The 18,330-nt window shown below is 40.6% G+C and overlaps 1 protein-coding gene across 1 annotated transcript in view; it reads right to left on the reverse strand.

Moving 5' to 3' along the window:
- Positions 1-18,330, reverse strand: part of LOC132385279 (D(2) dopamine receptor A-like) — a 39,692-nt gene that overhangs the window by 12,620 nt on the left and 8,742 nt on the right. The window contains exons 2-3 of the mRNA XM_059957301.1: positions 7,798-7,907; positions 3,602-3,738 (exon numbers count right to left, since the gene is read on the reverse strand). Coding sequence (XP_059813284.1) covers positions 3,602-3,738; positions 7,798-7,907 — 247 coding nt within the window. The remainder of the gene's footprint in view (positions 1-3,601; positions 3,739-7,797; positions 7,908-18,330) is intronic.

Below are 18,330 nucleotides of genomic sequence, written 5' to 3' on the forward strand. Positions count from 1 at the left end.
ACAGAGTAACATTTTCAATTTTCCAGTCCTCTGGAATCATTCCAGAATCTAGTGATTCTTGAAAGATCATTACTAATGCCTCCATAATCTCTTCAGTTATCTCTTTCAGAAGCCTTGGGTGTACACCATCTGGTCGAGGTGACTTATTTACCTTCAGACTTTTCAGCTTCCCATCACCTTCTCCATAGTAATAGCAATGACACTCACTTCTGCTCTCTGGCACTCTCACCTTTCTGGCTCTTGGCCAGAAAGAATGACAATCTTCAAATCAGTGAATTCAAATGAATCAAGGACATTGGAAGCAGTCTTTGTTCTTGCCGTGTGCTTGGGGGATGGAGGCTGCCATTTTGTGAAGACACTCTATTCTTAATTTTGTGAGATTGACGTGCTGGACTTAATTAGTGTTTTAAAAAAGGCACAAAGACTCTTCAGGTAATCTGCTGGACTGGAGGTCATTTCCAAATAAGGAGTTGTTTGTGAGGTGTTCTTTGGTTGGCTATAACATGCAGGATTGTGAATGCCTGAGGCGATTCAAACTCATTGCTGACTGAGAACAAAGAGCCATGAGTCAGCAACTGTCCCTTGATGGGAAGAGGACAATAGATGGATGCTGCTTGGACCTGAGGCAATGACCAGATGTTAAAGGCCAGACACATGACCTGCGGCCAATGACACAGGAATGCAACATTTGAATTGATAAGAAATGGATATAAAAGTGGATGCTTTGTGGGTGCTGGTGGCGGTAACTTCAAGGAATAACCATCGCAGATACAAGCGAGAAGAACCCTGCGTGAAGCATGAGGAGAGTGAATCGGGACCACGAGGAACAAGGAATGCCTGGCCAGCGTAAATTCCTCCGCCCGGGTAATACCTTTGCTATTCTTTGACTATCAAGGAGAGTCAGGGATACTTAGCAGGTGTGCGCACAAGGTATTTAGTGTATGAATTCACGTACTTGTTAGTTTGAACAATGAAGTAAATACAGATCTCTCTGTGCCTCACTTAGAATCGTTGGAAGAGGTAGAAGCGGTATCTCTCTCTCTCTCTCTTTTTTTCCCAACACGGCATTTTGCTAGTCTCTTCCACAGTGAAGACTGATGCAAAATACTTATTAAGTTCCTCTGCCATTTCTTTATCCCCCATTACTACCTCTCCCCCATCATTTTCCAGCAGTCAGATATATATCCTTGTCTCTCTTTTACCCTTTATACATAGTATCTGAAAAAAGTTTTGGTATCCTCTTTTATATAATTGGCTAGATTATTTTTAAACTTCATCATTTCTCTCTTTATGGCTTAGTTGCCTTCTGTTGGCTTTTAAAATCTTTCCACTAATTTTTGCTATATCATATGCCTTCTTTTTTGCTTTTATGCTGTCTTTCATTTCCCTTGTCAGCCATAGTTGACTCATCTTCCCTCTAGAATACTTCTTCAACTTTGGGATGAATCTTTCCTGTGCCTTCTTAATTTTCCCTGGAAACTCCAGCCATTGCTGTTCTGCCTTCATCCCTTCTTATATTCTCTTTCAATCAACTTTAGCTAGTTCCTCTCTCAATTCTTTGTAATTCCCTTTACTCCAGTGTAATACTGATGCATCCAATTTTAGCATTTCCTTCTCAAAATGAAGGGTGAACTCTGTTGTATTATGATCACTGTCTCCTAAGGGTTCCTTGATCTTAAGCTCGCTAAACAAATCTGGGTCATGGCATAACACCCAATCCAGAATTGCTGCTCCCCTCGTGGGCTCAAACATCAGCTGCTCTAAAAAGCCATCTCACCGGCATTTTACAAATTCCCTCTCTTTGGATCCAGCATCCACCTGATTTTCCCAATTTACCTGCATATTGAAATCCCCAATGACTATTGCAGCATTGCCCTTCTGGCATGCTTTTTCTATCTCTCATTTTAATTTGTCGCCCAGATCCCAGCTATTGTTTGGAGGCCTGTATATAACTCCCATCAGGGTCTTTTTACCCTTAACTTGACCCACAAGGGTTCTACATCTTCTGACCCTATGTCACTTCTTTCTAAGGATCCGATTTCTTTTTTCTTTTACCAACAGAGCCACCCCACCCTCTCTGCCTTCCTGCCTGTTCTTTCGATACAATGTGTATCCTTGGATATTAAGCTCCCAACTATGATTTTCTATCAGCCATGACTCAGCAATACACCCATTGTACTTGCCTATATCTAACTACACTACAACATCATCTACCTTATTCTATATACTGTGTGTGTTCAAATATGACACATTCAGTCCTGTATTTAGCACCCTCTTCAAATGTAGCCCCCTGTTATACTTATACCATTGACTACAATTTTGACTTACCATCTGCCTGTCCTTCCTCAGTCTCATTACACACTACGTTTAGTTGTATACCAACTGCCCCATCCTCAGCCCTATCACTGTGGCTCCCATCCCCCTGTCAGATTAGCTTAAATTCTCCCCAGCAGCTCTAGCAAACCTGTCCACAAGGATATTGGTCCCCCTCAGGTTCAGGTGTCACCCATCCATTTTGTACAGGTCATACATTCACCAGAAGAGATCCCAATGATACAGAAATCTGTAACCTTCCCCCTTGCACCAATTCATCAGCCAGGCGTTCATCTGCCAAATCATCCTATTCTTACCTTCACTGGCACAGGCAGAAATCCAGAGATTCTAACCTGGAGGCCCTGCTTTTCAGCTTTCTACCTAACTCACTATATTCTCTCTTCAGGACCTCCTCTCTTTTCCTACCTCTGTCATTGATACCATTGCCTTCAGCTGTCCACCCTCCCCCTCTGGAATGGTGTGAAGTGGATCTGAGACATCCTGGACCCTGGCACCTGGGAGGCAACAGACTATCCAGGTGTCTCTATCACCTGGATAGTTGTGTTCAGGACATGGCAAAGGATATGAATGAGACAATGGAGATCATGATGGTGACCCTTCGCTTGGAACTGTACCAGGTATTATAGATTTATGGGACCACTATTCATCATGAATGGAGCAAGTGAAGACTTCCAAATAAAAACAATGATTTATTGGGACCATATGGCTTTCTCTACTGAGTTTTAGAACAAAACTTCATTTACCATTTACTATATTGCCAATGTGCCACAATTTTTTTTTACTTGTTCTTGGGATATGGACACCATTCCAAGGTTGATCCTTAATACACTTCATTATTCAGTCTTGGTAAAACAATAGTCAGTAAGATAAACATTTTTTCATGCCGGCAAACTTTAAAACAAGTATTATTTCTTGAAGATGAACATCTAATTGTTATCATAGTAGGATTTAATAATTTAGGATTAAATAAAAATAAACAAAAGAGACTGCAGGTGCTGATGTCTGGAAGCAAAAATCAAATTGCTGGAGGAACTCAACGGGTCAGGCAGTATCTGTAGAGGTAAAGGGTTAGTTAATGATGTGGTTGAGAAAATAAGGACAACTTATTTATCATCAAAAAGCCCCTCTGATTTTTTTCCAGGGTTTTCCATGGTTGACAGTTATATGGTCACGTCAAATTGCATAGCATAATTCCAAACATTGAACATTCACCTTAAATTGTTATTATCACATTATGAGAAGAAGAAAACATGCATATTATAGCTACCTGTCTCATTCAGTCCAAACAGTAGTGGACAGGAAATGGCAAAGGACAAAACCCAGACAATGGAAATCATAATGGTGACCCTTCGCTTGGAGCTGTACCGGGTATTATAGAGCATTGGCATGGCAACAGCAGTGTATCTGAAATATAAGACAGGATACGGAAAAGAAAATGACAAGAGGCGGTAAAGCTTTTCATCCAGCTTTGAACTCTATTTTGCTTTGCAGTTTATAATGCTGAAATATTCATTCGTATAAAATTTAGATTTCCCATTGCATTCCAATTGTACACCAATTATTGAAGACAAGTAAAAGAAAAACAAAACTGTTATACAGTGGATATGTAAAATAAAAACAGTAAATTATAAGGATTCTCAGCAGAAACTGGACAGTTTCTGATAAAGGGACACTGACCTGAAAAAGTGATTGTATTTCTTTCTCCGCGGTTGCTGCCTGATCTGCTGAGTATATTAATCACTTTCTGCTTTTTATTTGTACTGTATATCAATTGGAATAAATTTTCCTTCTCACTCCTTCAACCATCAGAACAGGTCACCTACCTGTTTTGGAAGTGGTCAGATTTTAATCAGAATGGAGAAAGGGTCTGCTTGAGATCATGCCTGAAAGGATTTCACTTCAGTTTGGCTTTGAAACCTTTAGTATCCTTGGCTGCCTTGAAATTTTCTTATTCACATCCAAGCACAAGCTTTCTGTGGAAGAGTGGTCTAGATCTGCTTTGTATGAAGTAGTACTTCCTGAAATCACCCTGGACACCAAGCTTCTGGTCTGATGTTTGAATTATCTAACTTATCAATACTTTAAATTATCTTAAACACCTCCTTTTGATCTATGGAATTACATATTCCTGCCACATTCCAAAGATGCTCAAGTTAGGCTTAGTATGTTGGTGCCTGGAGCATGGCGACGCTTGGGCTGCCCCCAGCACAATTGTCGGACTTTGTCGGTCATTGATGTGAACAACACATTTAACTGTATTTTTCAATGTCTCGATGTACATGAGACAAATAAAGCTAAACTAATCTTTATCTTAAGGGACACCAGTTAATCTCCCAAGTTTGACTCCCGTGCTGTTATGTTGGCGCAGGAATTTGTGGTAACACATGCAGTTTGCCCCTAGCATTTCCTTAGGTTGGTATTATTTGTGAACACTTCAATGTAGATGGGATAAATAAATGAGTCTGAATCTGAATCAAATTTATCCTATTAGACTTGACAGCTATGTAATTTCATTTGATCTATGAGATTCCATCATGGACCAGTTCTGCCACATGCCTGCTGAGGTAATGGAAGGGAGCTTTGCCCTGTTGATTGTTATAAAGATGCATGTACCAGTCACTAATGATCCCACAGAATGAGAAATTGCATGAGTCTCATAAAGCATTGGTTGAAGTCACTGCTTGTTCAGGTTTCTAAAGTTAGGCATAAACATAGATAGGACTTATCTAATACTAATGTTCTCCTGATGCAGATTGTGATATCCTTTCAACTCTGGTTTCTGTAACTCTTCATATTATGAAATGTGTGGCTGGTGATGGTGTTTGGTTTGGTCCACAGCCTATTCACTCTGTTTATGTCTATTAGGGAAGCATATGATCATTGAAGTAAACTAAATGCTCAAAACAAAACACCTGAATATCATTAAAAATAAGTAAAATGAGAAAGGTGACTCTGGACGTTAGGACGGGGCAGATTGACCACTTCTCATTGCACATAAATGGCTCCTTCATAGAGAGAGTTTGGAGCACCAAGTTTTTAGGAATGCATGTAAATGGTGGTCCCTCAACACCACCACTTTAGTCAAGAAAGCACAGCATCTTCTCCATTTCCTGAGGAGATTGAAGTACATGGGGCTCCCCCTCCCCCTTCATTCTAATCAATTTTTTTAGGAGCACCGTCGAGAATGTCCTGACCAGCTGCATCACAGTCTGGTACGGGAATTGCAAGGTATCTGACTGCAAGACACAACAAGAGGCTGTTGAGAGGATCATCAGGGTCTCTGTTCCACCCATTAGCGATACTTATGCAGGGCCCTTAGCATTGTCAATGATCACTCCCAACCATCCCAAAATCTCATTGACCCCCACCCCCCTTACTATCAGGCAGGAAGTAACATTAGGGCAAGGACTATTAGGATGGGAAATAGCTTCTTCCCCTGGCCCTTGAAACTACTGAACTCCCAGCCACCACCCAGGTCTCATCATTTATGAAGTGCCAGTGGTGTTATACTGTTTAACTTGTGTCATAAGTGCATCTTGTATTAAGTGTCAATAATCTGGAATATATTTTATTATTTGTTAATTTATTTATGGTAATATTACTTTATGTGTTGTGCCTGAGTTATATGTTCTGTGTTGTGCACCTTGGTCAGGAGGAATGTTGTTTTCATTTGGCAGTTGAATGACAATGAACTTAAACTTAATGAAGCTCATTAAATTCACTATTTGTACAGTTTAAGAATTCTTAAAACATGGAGATTAATGAAATCTAGTGTTGTTAAAAATTACATAACTGTTAAATCTAATAGATTAAATGAGGGAGACTAACTGCTGTCTTCACTTTTAAAGAGAAAGATGAGACTAGCTTTATTTGGCACATGGAAAAATCAAAACATATAGTGATTGATGTAACCCTGACATGGTTCTTCCACAAAGTTTTAATGCAGCTGAAAACTTGAAACCAAGTTTCCTTTCATTGCAAAAAAATAGCTCCAATTTATTTTGGGTATATTTTTCATCAGTCAGCTCAGGGTTATCAGCAGAATGACATTATTTTGGTCTAATTCCCCCTCTTTTAGAAGAATTCAGATGATTGAGTGTAAACCATCAGTATCCTTGGTTGCATGTAGTAAGTTTGGAATATAGTAGCTTACTTTTAGTGGATTCTGCTTCTGAAATTCATTCACTAAAGGTAATAGAACAGAATTTTGAAGTGAAATTCAATGTGTAAATGTTGCTCTATTTCTTGTTCATATCTGACCAAGGGAAAAGTATTTCACCTCCATCCCATACGACCATTTGTCAAATACACATAGAAACGTTATAAAGCACTGGTGAGGCCTCACTTGGAGTAATGGGAGAAATTTTGGGCCCCTTATCCAAGAAAGGATGTACTGAAACTGGAGAAGGTTCAAAGGAGGTTCACGAACATGATTCCAGGATTGGAAGGCTTGTCATATGAGGAATGTTTGATGGTTCTGGGCCTCTACTCACTAGAATTCAGAAGAATGAGGGGTGACATTATCAAATGGGGAAAGGCCTCAATAGCGTGGATGTGTAGAGCATGTTTCCTATGGTGGGGAAGTCTAAGACCAGAGGACACAGCCTCAGACTAGAGGGATATCCTTTTACAATGGAGATGAGGAGGAATTTCTTTAGTCAGAGTGTGGTGAATCTGTGGAATTCATTGCCACTGGCAGCTGTGGAGGCCAGGTCAGTGGGTATAATTAAGGCAGACATTGATAGATTCTTGATTAGTCAGGGCATGAAGGGATATGGGGAGAAGGCGGGAGATTGGGGTTGAGAAGGAAAATGGATCAGCCATGATGAAATGGCAGAGCAGACTCGCTGGGGCAAGTGGCCTAATTCTGCTCCTGTGAAAACATTGAAACATACAGTGAAATGCATTGTTTGCATCAACGATCAGCACAGTCTGTGGATGTGCTGGGGGCAGCCCGCAAGTGTTACCATGCTTCTGGTACTAACTTAGCATGCTCACCACTTACTAAGTCTAAGGTCATGGGGAGAACGTACAAACTCCTTGCAGACAGAGGCAGGTAAGTGAACCCTGACTTACAGGTTGCACTGTAAAGCATTACACTAATTGCTATGCTACCATGTCACCCTTAGTGAATCCAGTTTGACTCCAATACACCTTACCAATAAATCCCTTTAAAAGTGACACATCAAACCACAGCAATTCACCAACCACTATCAGTGGTTGACAAATATCAACTGCTCATGATCAACTATGGATGGGCAGTAAATATTGGTCCTGCCATTAATACCGAGACCTTGAGAATTGACTAAAAGGATATGATTCCAGGTACCATGGCACTGTCACACAGTTACAACTGCAGCTGTAGACTTTTACCACTAGGTGGGCCTGATACATTGCTGGAAGCTTCAGCCGTCAATCTGCGCATCTACAACCGTTGAGATACATGGTAAATACATACGTTACCTGTCAATGCTGATGGCACAAAGGTTAAGGATACTCGCTGTGCACATCATGACATCAAGCGTCACGAAGATGTTACAGTGGATCCTGCTGAATCTCCATTCTCCTACCACCTTGGTAAATAGAGAGCTCAGTGTGAGTGGAACAGTCACTACGTTGCAAGTTAAAAATAATTTAAATAGCAGTCCAGTTGAAGTGCAGTTTATGTTTTCATATAAATGAATACAATACCCATTTCAGCCTCATTAATGCACTTCAGAAACCCGGAGATACAAATGGTGGTCTTTGTTTAGCCCATGCTACTGAGGAGCATTTTGGGAAAAGCAGAGGAACTTCTCCAGAACACCACAATAAGTGGAGGATAGTCGCATATAAATTATGAGCATCCAAATTATATTGTTTGATTGACAGGGAAATCAACCAATCATCTTCACTCTGGCTGGCAATGTTACTGAATGGAAACTCCTGTTGCCTTTCAAAAGGCACCATGGGATTTTTCAGCTGCTTGAACTAGAATGCATTCATCTTGAGTTTAGGCCCCACGAGATTATGTTGGAGAACCTGCATAGGTTTTGAGATCAAGTGAAAGGAGGGGGTTTTGAACTCACAACCTTCTGTCCCAGCGATGTGAGTGCTGCCACTAAGACGTGGCTGACAGCCTGAGTTACAGCTACCAATTGCTGATTCTCAGCACTGACATGACACAGTTGAGCAAAGGTGTCAATAAATTGTGAGCTGAAAAAACCTCTGCAATTATCTCAAAACCTTTCTACAAAAAGACCTTCATTTACTAGTGCCTATAAAACATATTCACCACCGTGCCCCCCCCCCCCCGGAAATTTTCATGTTTTATTGTTTTACAACATTGAATCTCAGTGGATTTAATTTGTTTTTCTTTCGATGCTGAACAATTGAAATCTTTTTCTGATCTGTTTTCACTTTGACACAAAGAGTCTTGTTCTGTTGATCAGTGTCAAAAAAGCCAAATTAAATCCACTGTTTTTCAGTGTTGTAAAGCAATAAAACATGAAAACTTCCGAGGGGGTGAATATTTTGTATAGGCACTGTATATGATACTCTCAAAGAACTTTACAGCCAGTGAAGCAAGGCATGATGCTGATGTAATAGTTTCAGCAACCAGTTTAAATTCACTTAGGTCTCAGCAGCAATAATAAAATAGCAATCACATTATTTCTTTTTTTAGTGAAGTTGGTGGAAGGAAAAAGATTGGCCAATTCAACTGAAATAACCTGCTTTGCTGTTACATAACCTTTATGCAAAGTTTTGCCATAGGATCTCTTCTCTAACTACTGGATTTAATGCCTGATCTAAATGACAGCATTTCTAACAGCATGCCGCTTCCACAAGAGTATTTTGGAGAACAAGCATAGATTTTGGGATCAAGTGTCTGGACGGGGCTTTGAACTCACGACCTTCTGTCCCAGCGATGTGAGTGCTGCCACTAAGACGTGGCTGACAGCCTGAGTTACAGCTACCAATTGCTGATTCTCAGCACTGACATGACACAGTTGAGCAAAGGTGTTAATAAACTCAAGGCTGAAAAGCTGTGCAAGACAGAATACCCTTTCCTCAGCTGAAACATTTTAGTGATAACTACGGGGTGACAAGTTGTGTTTGAACATTGTCTTTTCAGCTGAAAGATTTAATGATTGTCAAGAGATCTTGCATGAAGCCTGATGCATTAGTCATTCTTTCATGTTTTATGCCATTTAGGTTTCTGTCTGCCATTGAAAGCAGGTTATAGTTGAGGCCCTGGTAAACCTGGCTGAAGATTAATCACCATGGAGGGTCATTTTCACTTTGAATAATGGTTAGACAGTAATTAGACAATAATGATTAGTTGTCTATTATAGAACATAGCACAGTGCAGCATAGTACAGGGCCTCTTGTGCTTCTAACTTACTCTAAGATCAATCTAACCATTCCCTCCTACATAGCCCTCAATTTTTCTTTACTTCTTTTACATTCTTCCAGATCTCTATTTTGACTTAACTTGCTTATTCAACTCCAGCTGAAGACCCAGTCAGTCCAAGAACAGTTCTTTTTGATGAATGGCTTCATCCAGTCTTCTTAAAAAATTAATTCAGAATTAGAGTAAAATTTAGAATATCCCGCACCCATTTTCAAATGTCACATACCCAGTCCCATGAAATCCAGCTGGGAACATGAGCTCTGGATATTTCCTGCAAGTTCTGTTCCTGCTGATACGATGATACCTCAATCGCAGATTTCTATTATTTTTAATGAAATGGTGTTTCATTCAGTTATTCTTTGAACATTATTGAGGCTGTATGATGAAGTTGTATATCTGTTTTATTTATGAATCCAAGAGATTCTGCAGATGCTGGAAATTCAGAGGAACACAAAATGCTGGGTGGCCTCAGCAATTCAGCCAACATCTATGGCAGGCATTCCCAACCTGGGCTCCACAGACTCTTTGCTTAATGGTATTGGTCTTAGGCATAAAAAAGGTTGGGAACCCCTGATCAATGGAGAGGAATGTACAGTTGATGTTTCAGGCCAAGACTCATCATCAGGATGATGAAGGGCTTTGATGAAGGGTCTCAGCCTGAACCATTGACCGTTTATTCCTCTCTATTGATACTGCCTGACCTATGAGTTCCTCCCACATTTTGCATTAATTAGTCAATAGTAACTTTGAAATTGTGAGATGTTATGGGCTCAGAATAGCTGCATCAGAGGATTGATGCACCTTGAGGTGTTTCGATTATACAATCAGGTGTTGTATACTCTCACTGACCACTTTATTAGATACCTCCTCTATGGTTTTCTGCTGCTGTAGTCCATCCACTTCAAGATTTGATGTGCAGCACATTCAGAGATGCTTTTCTGCACACCACTGTTGTAACGTGTGGTTATTTGAGTTACTGTCACCTTCCTGTCAGCTTGAACCAGTCTGGCCGTTCTCCTCTGACCTCTGTCATTAACAAAGTGGTTTCAACTGCCACTCACTGGATTTTTATTTTTTGTTTTTGCACACTATTCTCTGTAAACTCTAGATAACACTGTGTGTGAAAATCCCAGGAGATCAGCAGTTTCTGAGATACTCAAACCATCCCGTCTGGCACCAACAATCATTCCACTGTCAAAGTCACTTAGATCACATTTCTTTCCCCATTCTAATGCTTAGTCTGAACAACAACTGAACCTCTTGACAATGCCCGCATGCTTTTATGCATTGAGTTACTGTCACATGATTGTCAGATATTTGCAATAATGAATAGGTGTACCAGTGCACCTAATTAAGTGGCCACAGATTGCAAATGCCATTAATCTGTTCTGTCTGATGCTTCTTACAGCTGTTCCCATGATGTCAATATGAAAGGGGCTCAGGACGCCCACTGTGATCTTGAGTTTTGACTTACTCCAGAGTTGGAGCAGAACTAGTGAACCTTATGAGTACATGCTTCAAGTTGGATGGATCCCTCAGCAATATCACAGTTTGGGAAGATAAAATACAGAAAGCATATCAAAGTTATGTTTCTTTTCAATATGTACTAAGATGTTCACAGTGCGAAATAAGCACTATTGTACCTGTCTACTGAACTTTGCAGAGCGTAATTAATTATTTTGGGGTGACTACATTTCACCTATTTCCGAATATAAATGTCCCTTACTTTGAGGACAATTAAATTTCGATAAATGATTATGCATGAAACATGTTTGTTTTTTGATTAAGCATTGGAATACCTGATATTATATTAGTTGAATTTAAATGAATAGTTTTCACAACAGTTTTGATGGTTACAATAGGAAAAGCCAGCCTGGGCTGCTTTGAAGCTATTCTGCATCCCATTTATACTGTTGTCAGTTTGCAAGGGCAAAAGTAATTCTTTCTAACTGGCCAATTTATGTTGATTGTATTGCAAGATTAACAGTCTTAACAGCTCCTCTAGCGTAGCATATTTGTGTACTATTTTACTCTTAAATGCCTTATGAGGATAGTTTGAGTGAGCTCGGGCTTTTCTCTTTGGAACAAAGGAGGATGAGAGGGGACTTGATAGAAATGCACAAGACGATAAGAGGCATAGATTGAATGGACAACCAGAGAACTTTGCCCAGGGTGGAAATAGCTAAAGTGAGGGGGCATAATGTGAGGCCTCAATAGAGTGGATATGGAGAGGATGTTTCCTATGGTGCAGGAGTCTAAGACCAGAGGAATCAGCTTTAGAATAGGGGGACATCCATTTAGAACTGAGATGAGGAGGAATTTCTTTAGCTAGAGGGTGGTGAATCTATGGAATTCATTGCCACAGGTGACTGTAGAGGCCAAGTTATTGGGTATATTTAAGGCAGAGGTTGATAGATTCTTCATTAGTTGGGGCATCAAGAGATATGCGGGGAAGGCAGGACATTGGGGATGAGAGGGGAAATGGATCAGCCATGATGAAATGGTGGAGTAGACTCGATGGGCCAAATAGCCTAATTCTGCTCCTATATTTTATGGTCTTATAAATTTAAAGTGTTGGGAGGAAATATAGAGGGAGAGGTATGTCAGAAGCAGGTATTTTACGTAGAGAGTGGTGGGTGCATGGGATGCCCTGCTAGGGTTGGTGGTAGAGGCAGATACATTAGGGTCATTTAAGAGGCTCTCAGACAGTGCTTGGATGAAAATAAAATAGAGGGCTATGTGCCAGGGAATGTTTAGAATGATCTTAGAGTAGGTTAAAAGGTCAACATAACTTCATGGCCGAAGGGCCTGTACTGTGCTGTACTGTTCTATGTTCTAATGCTGAACTCCTTCTCAATGACATAATTCTGTCACATTTGAAGGTTTGTAGCTCTTTGTCAATGACTGGATTTCCGTATATGTGTAAATTGAGATTTGACAGGACATGAATGATTCAAAACAATAGCTTTATTTAGAACCATAGAGCCATTGAGAGAAACAGCATAGAAACAGACCCTTCATCCTCGACCGTTGCCTATCAGAGCTGGTTTTATAATTCCAATGTCATCCAATGGCATTTGGCCTATAACCTTCAAATCTTTTCCTATCCATGTGACTGTTTAAGAATTGCACCGTACTTTCCTGAGCTGAGCTAAGATTTTGTTTCCCTCTTCCATTTAGATAACTACATGGCTTCATCAACACCTTGGCCTCACCCTGTCATAAATATTTCCTTTGTGCCCAACCTTCCTGCAGCTTAAAGATAGCTTTTCTTTGTTTTCCGGTTCATATTAATGGTCTTTGACCTAAGTATTAATAGAATTTCTCTGACCTGCCTAGTGTTTCCATCATCTTACTTCAAATTTGAGGATTTTTTTTATTGATTTTCAAAATCAGCTTTGTCTTTTATTCCCTTTCTCCCTCAAGCTTTCTATTAAATGTCATATTCTAAACTTTTCTCAAAGGTCCATAATATCTTCTGTTTATTGAGTCTAGTTTTGGACTCAGCTGCAAAAGGGATCCAGCTTTCATACTGCTTTCCATCTCATAATGTTAAATTCCTGTTAGATCACTCCTTGATCTTCCTAGCTCTGTGCAAGAGTGACAATCTATTTAGTCTTTCCAGATAATGATTATTTCTCAGTACAGGCTTTTGCACTTGTCCCAAACTCTTACTGCCTTCCCTGCAGATCTCAAATGCATGCACATTGCATAATTAATTATCAAGATATTCAAAACTAAAGTATGGTGGAAATCTGAAATAAAGCAGAAAGTTGACATTCATTAGGATTTCACATTTCCATTATTGGGCTTAATTAGTTTATATTTATTGAGATACAATGAATGCAGCCCTTTGAGCCACACCACCCAGAATTCCCCTAACCTAATCACGGCACAATTGACAATGACCAATTAACCTACTAACTGGTACATCTTTAGACTGTGGGAGCACACCCACGTCTTCCACAGGATGGACGTACAAACTCCTTGCAGATGACATTGGAATTGAACTCCGAACTCCAATGTCCTGAGCTGTAATATCATCATGCTAACTGCTATGATGTTTCAGTTTTCATGTTCTTGCTCTGGACCAGGGGTTCCCAACCTTTTTTATGCCATGGACCAATGCCATTAAGCAAGGGGTCCATGGACTGTAGATTGGCAACTCCTGCTCCAGATATACATTACATTACTCCAAACACAAGGAAATCTGCAGATGCTGGAAATCCAGAGCAACACACACAAAATGCTGGAGGAACTCAGCAGGTCAGGCAACATCTATGGAAATGAATAAACAGTTGACGCTTTAGGCCAAGGCTCTTCGTCAGGACTGGAAAGGAAAAGCAAAAGTCAGTGTAAGAAGGTGAGGGGAGGGGAGGAAGAAGTACAAGGTGGAAGGTAAAACCAGGGCACGGGGAGGGGTGAAGTAAAAAGCTGGGAAGTTGATTGGTGAAAGAGATAAAGGGCTGGAGAAGGGGGAACCTGATAGGAGAGATGGAAGACCATGGAAGAAAGGGAAGGGGGGAGGAGCACTGGGGAGGTGACGGACAGGGAAAGAGGTAAGGTGAGAAAGGGAAACAGGAATGTGGAATGATGAAGGGGGCGGAAATTACTGGATGTTCGAGAAATGGATATTCATACCATCAGATTGGAAGCTACCCAGATTGAATACAAGGTGTTCATTATTCACATTACATTAATCACTTACCTATATCATCCTCTTTCAGCTGATTCAGCCGTCATTCATTCTCTCCTGCCTTCCAATCAATCAGAATTCTTTTCTTCTCTCTGTTCCTTATTCTCAGCTCAGGAGAATTTTTTTTTACTCAGAATCATTAATTCTGTTGCTCTTTCCACAAATGCTGTCTGACCAACTATTCACTGCTTCTTCAGTCTGCACTCAGATAATCTTCCACATTATTATTCCAATCACACTCAATAGCTTTCTGACCCTTTCCTTAGGGAGTTTTGTCCAAATGTAAAATGCAATAGGATTAACTAATTCAGCAGACATCAGGGATTGAGCCTGGAATCTCTGGCCTTTAAAGCTCACTACCATGGTCTCTTCCTTGTTTTACAGGGTGTGATTATACCTAGTTTGGTCATAGAACATAGACCAAACTTCAGACCTGGTTACCACATTGTGGCAGGCATATGATAGCATGAGAGAAAATACAGAGAAGCATTGGATTATGTAACATTACTCTTTAGAAGGGCTATTTTATCAGTTTTTCAGTACTCAGGGGGTTAATGCTTGCACAGAAGCAGCATCTGGTACATTCTGTCCTGGTGCCACACTCAAAGAAATATCTAAGCAGAAAGAATTACTACTAAACAAAATGTCAAAGCAGAAAAAATAATACACGAGTAAAGTCTAGAATTGGTGAATTTTATGCACCAACTATTAATTGGGTGATAATTTGATTATAGGTGATGAGAAGATGGAGCATGATGATTTGTTAAAAGCCAGGTAACCTTGTCTGAATCTCCTTTTTAGTGAAACACAGATGAAACCATTAGTGGTTGGTTAGACTGTCAGATGTAAATCTGTTTTAAATTTTCCCAAGGGAGAACATGGGAGGGTCTATCGCTCATTCAGGAAGCAGCAAGATAAGGGTTTACATCCTGCTGGGAAAAGTGTGAAGTAAGTGTAAATCTGAACCTATTCCTTTTGTCATTTGTTTTTGTTCCTTCTAGGATCTGAGTAATAATTCTGAGTGCAAATGTGGTAGGTAACAAGCTTTCTTCTCTTGGATTGGTGTAACCATCACACTGATCATTTCACAGCTTTGTCAACTGAGAAGCAAGTGGCCTGTTTTCCTTAAAGATGCATCTCAGTTTTGAAGCAATTTAAAATTACAGCACAAACATGGAGAAAAATAAATTGAATGGCTGAAATCATTTGGAAAGGAAAGAAGCCTTTTTGTTTAAAATGGTGGGTGTAATCTAAACCTGTTAAACCCGCTCAGAGTATTCAGTGGATGGGTTGATAAACATTTGTGTTGTGAATGGAATGTGGAGAGCTCACCTTGAAGAGATACCATCATTCTGAAATGGACAGAAAGAGGGGGGTCTTTGATCATTTGATAACATTTAACCCAGTGGCAGTGAGAAGCTGTGCACAGAACAGTACAGTACATTCTGTTACGTGAGTGTGTAAGTGAGTTGTAGAATCTGGGGCTGGCAGTTGATGGGAACAGGGCAGTGGAGCTGTGTGGGGCATATAGGGTAAGAAAAGCTGGATCGAGAGGACATTAGACTAGCAGAATCATTATCTGAAGATGCCAGTGAGTCCTGAAGGATTTAAGATCAAGAGGTGGAACATCACCAACTTCCTAAGGGTAGTCAGTGAAACCCATATCCCAGAAAATGTATCCATAAAATTGAAAAGTGAGACACTGTTCTTTGTGACTTGAACTGTGTACTCCAACCGTACACATTGAGGCTCACCACATTCTTCCCTCTCCAACATCAACTGCACATAGACAAGGTAATCGAGAACCAAGCTAACAATCCCCAGCGAACATAGCACTACTTCGAGATCTATAAACTGACATCTTTGCCGAGTCTAGGAACAGAGTGTTGGGAATTTTCTTCAACACATGGAATGCCTTGCCAGGATTGGTGGTAGTGGCAAATATAGAGATAGAGGAACATTTAAAAGACTCTTAGATAGTTACATATTTGATAGAAAAATTGAGTGCTATGTGGGAAAGAAGGGTTAGAATGGTCTCATGGTATTTTAAAATGTTGGCAAAACACTATGGATTGAAGGGAATGTACTGTACTGTTCTATGCACAGCTCGGTGTTCTACAACCCATCTCCTCACTGGCACTGAATTGAATTGATTTGAATTGCTGTTCTTGGACTACAGTTCAGCATTCATCACCATAGTTCTATCCAGGATCAACAAGAAGCTCAGAGACCGCGGCCTTGACCCTGCCTTGTGCAGCCGGATCATGGACTTCCTGTCAGATCGCCAGCAGGTGGTAAAAGTGGGCTCCCTCACCTCCACCCCTCTGACCCTCAACAATGGTGCCCCTCATGGCTGTGTACTGAGTTCCCTCCTTTACTGCCTGTATACCCATGACTGTGTCACTATCCACAGCTCTAATCTGCTAATTAAAGTTGCCAACGACACTACACTGATTGGCCTTATCTCAGCCAATAACAAGGTGGCCTACAGGGAAGAAGTCTCCTCTCTGACACAGTCGTGTCAAGAAAACAACCTCTCCCTCAATGTCGTAAAAACAAAGGAGCTGGTTGTGAATTACAGGAAGAATGGAGACAGGCTAACCCCTATTGATATTAATGGATCTGGGGTTGAGAGGGTAAACAGCTTCAAGTTCTTCGGCATCCACATCACCGAGGACTTCACATGGTCTGTACACACTAGCTGTGTACAGCGCCTCTTTCACCTCAGATGGTTGAAAAAGTTTGGTACAGGCCCCCAAATCCTAAGGACTTTCTACAGGGGCACAACTGAGAGCATCCTGACTGGCTGTATCACTGCCTGGTATGGGAACTGTACCTCCCTTAATCACAGGACTCTGCAGAGAGTGGTGCGGACAGCCCAGCGCATCTGTAGTTGTGAACTTCCCATGATTCAGAACATTTACAAGGACAGATGTGCAGAAAGGGCCTGAAGGATCACTGCAGACCTGAGTCACCCCAACAACAATCTATTCCAGCTGCTACCATCTGGGAAACGGGACGACAGCATAAAAGCCACGACCAACAGGCTCTGGGACAGCTTCTTCCACCAGGCCATCAGACTGATGAACTCACGCTGATTTGAGTGTACTCTATATTACATTGACTGTTCTATTTGTTATAAATTACTATGATTGCACAATCAGACGGAGACGTAACAGAAAGATTTTTACTCCTCATTTATGTGAAGGATGTAAGGAATAAAGTCAATTCAATTCAATTCAATTCAGTAGGGTCAATTTACTGTAGCCATTTAGCCAAATACCATTTGTGAAGTGGGCGGAACTGGGACCAGCTGGAGAAAGTCCATGCAGTCACTGGCAGAAAGAGTGAACTCCACATAATCAGCACAGGTGGTTGGCATTCAACTTGGGTCTCTGAAGCATTGATCAGTAACTCAACTAGTGGAGCTACTACTGTCCAACACACCATCCCATTTGTTGTTTCCTCCCTCCCCCTTTCTCTGCTTAAATCTTGTTTTGTCTCTAATTTTCCCGAATTTGATAAACAGCTATCAATCCAAGACATTACCTTTGTTTCTCTCCTGTCACCTTCCATGAGCTTTCCTTTCTCCTGCAGGGTTAGATTGACCTTAGAATAGATTAAAAGGTTGGTACAACATGGTGGGCCAAAGAGCCTGTACTGTGCTGTAAAGTTCTATGTTATGGAGGGTCTGATGGGCACATGAGCTGACACTTAATTTAATGTTTTAGTTTGGTTCCACATCACAAATAAAATAAAGTGGTATGTACAATTGAAAAGCACTTGTGTTGTTGTTTTTGGTCCAACCATTCTCATCCCATTTCATTCAATGTAATGAAAATTACAAAAGCTTCATGTTGAATGGAAGATCTCCCCAGATCTGAAATTTATGTTATTACTCCCATTT

This window comes from Hypanus sabinus, chromosome X2, assembly GCF_030144855.1.
Source record: "Hypanus sabinus isolate sHypSab1 chromosome X2, sHypSab1.hap1, whole genome shotgun sequence".
NCBI lineage: Eukaryota > Metazoa > Chordata > Chondrichthyes > Myliobatiformes > Dasyatidae > Hypanus > Hypanus sabinus.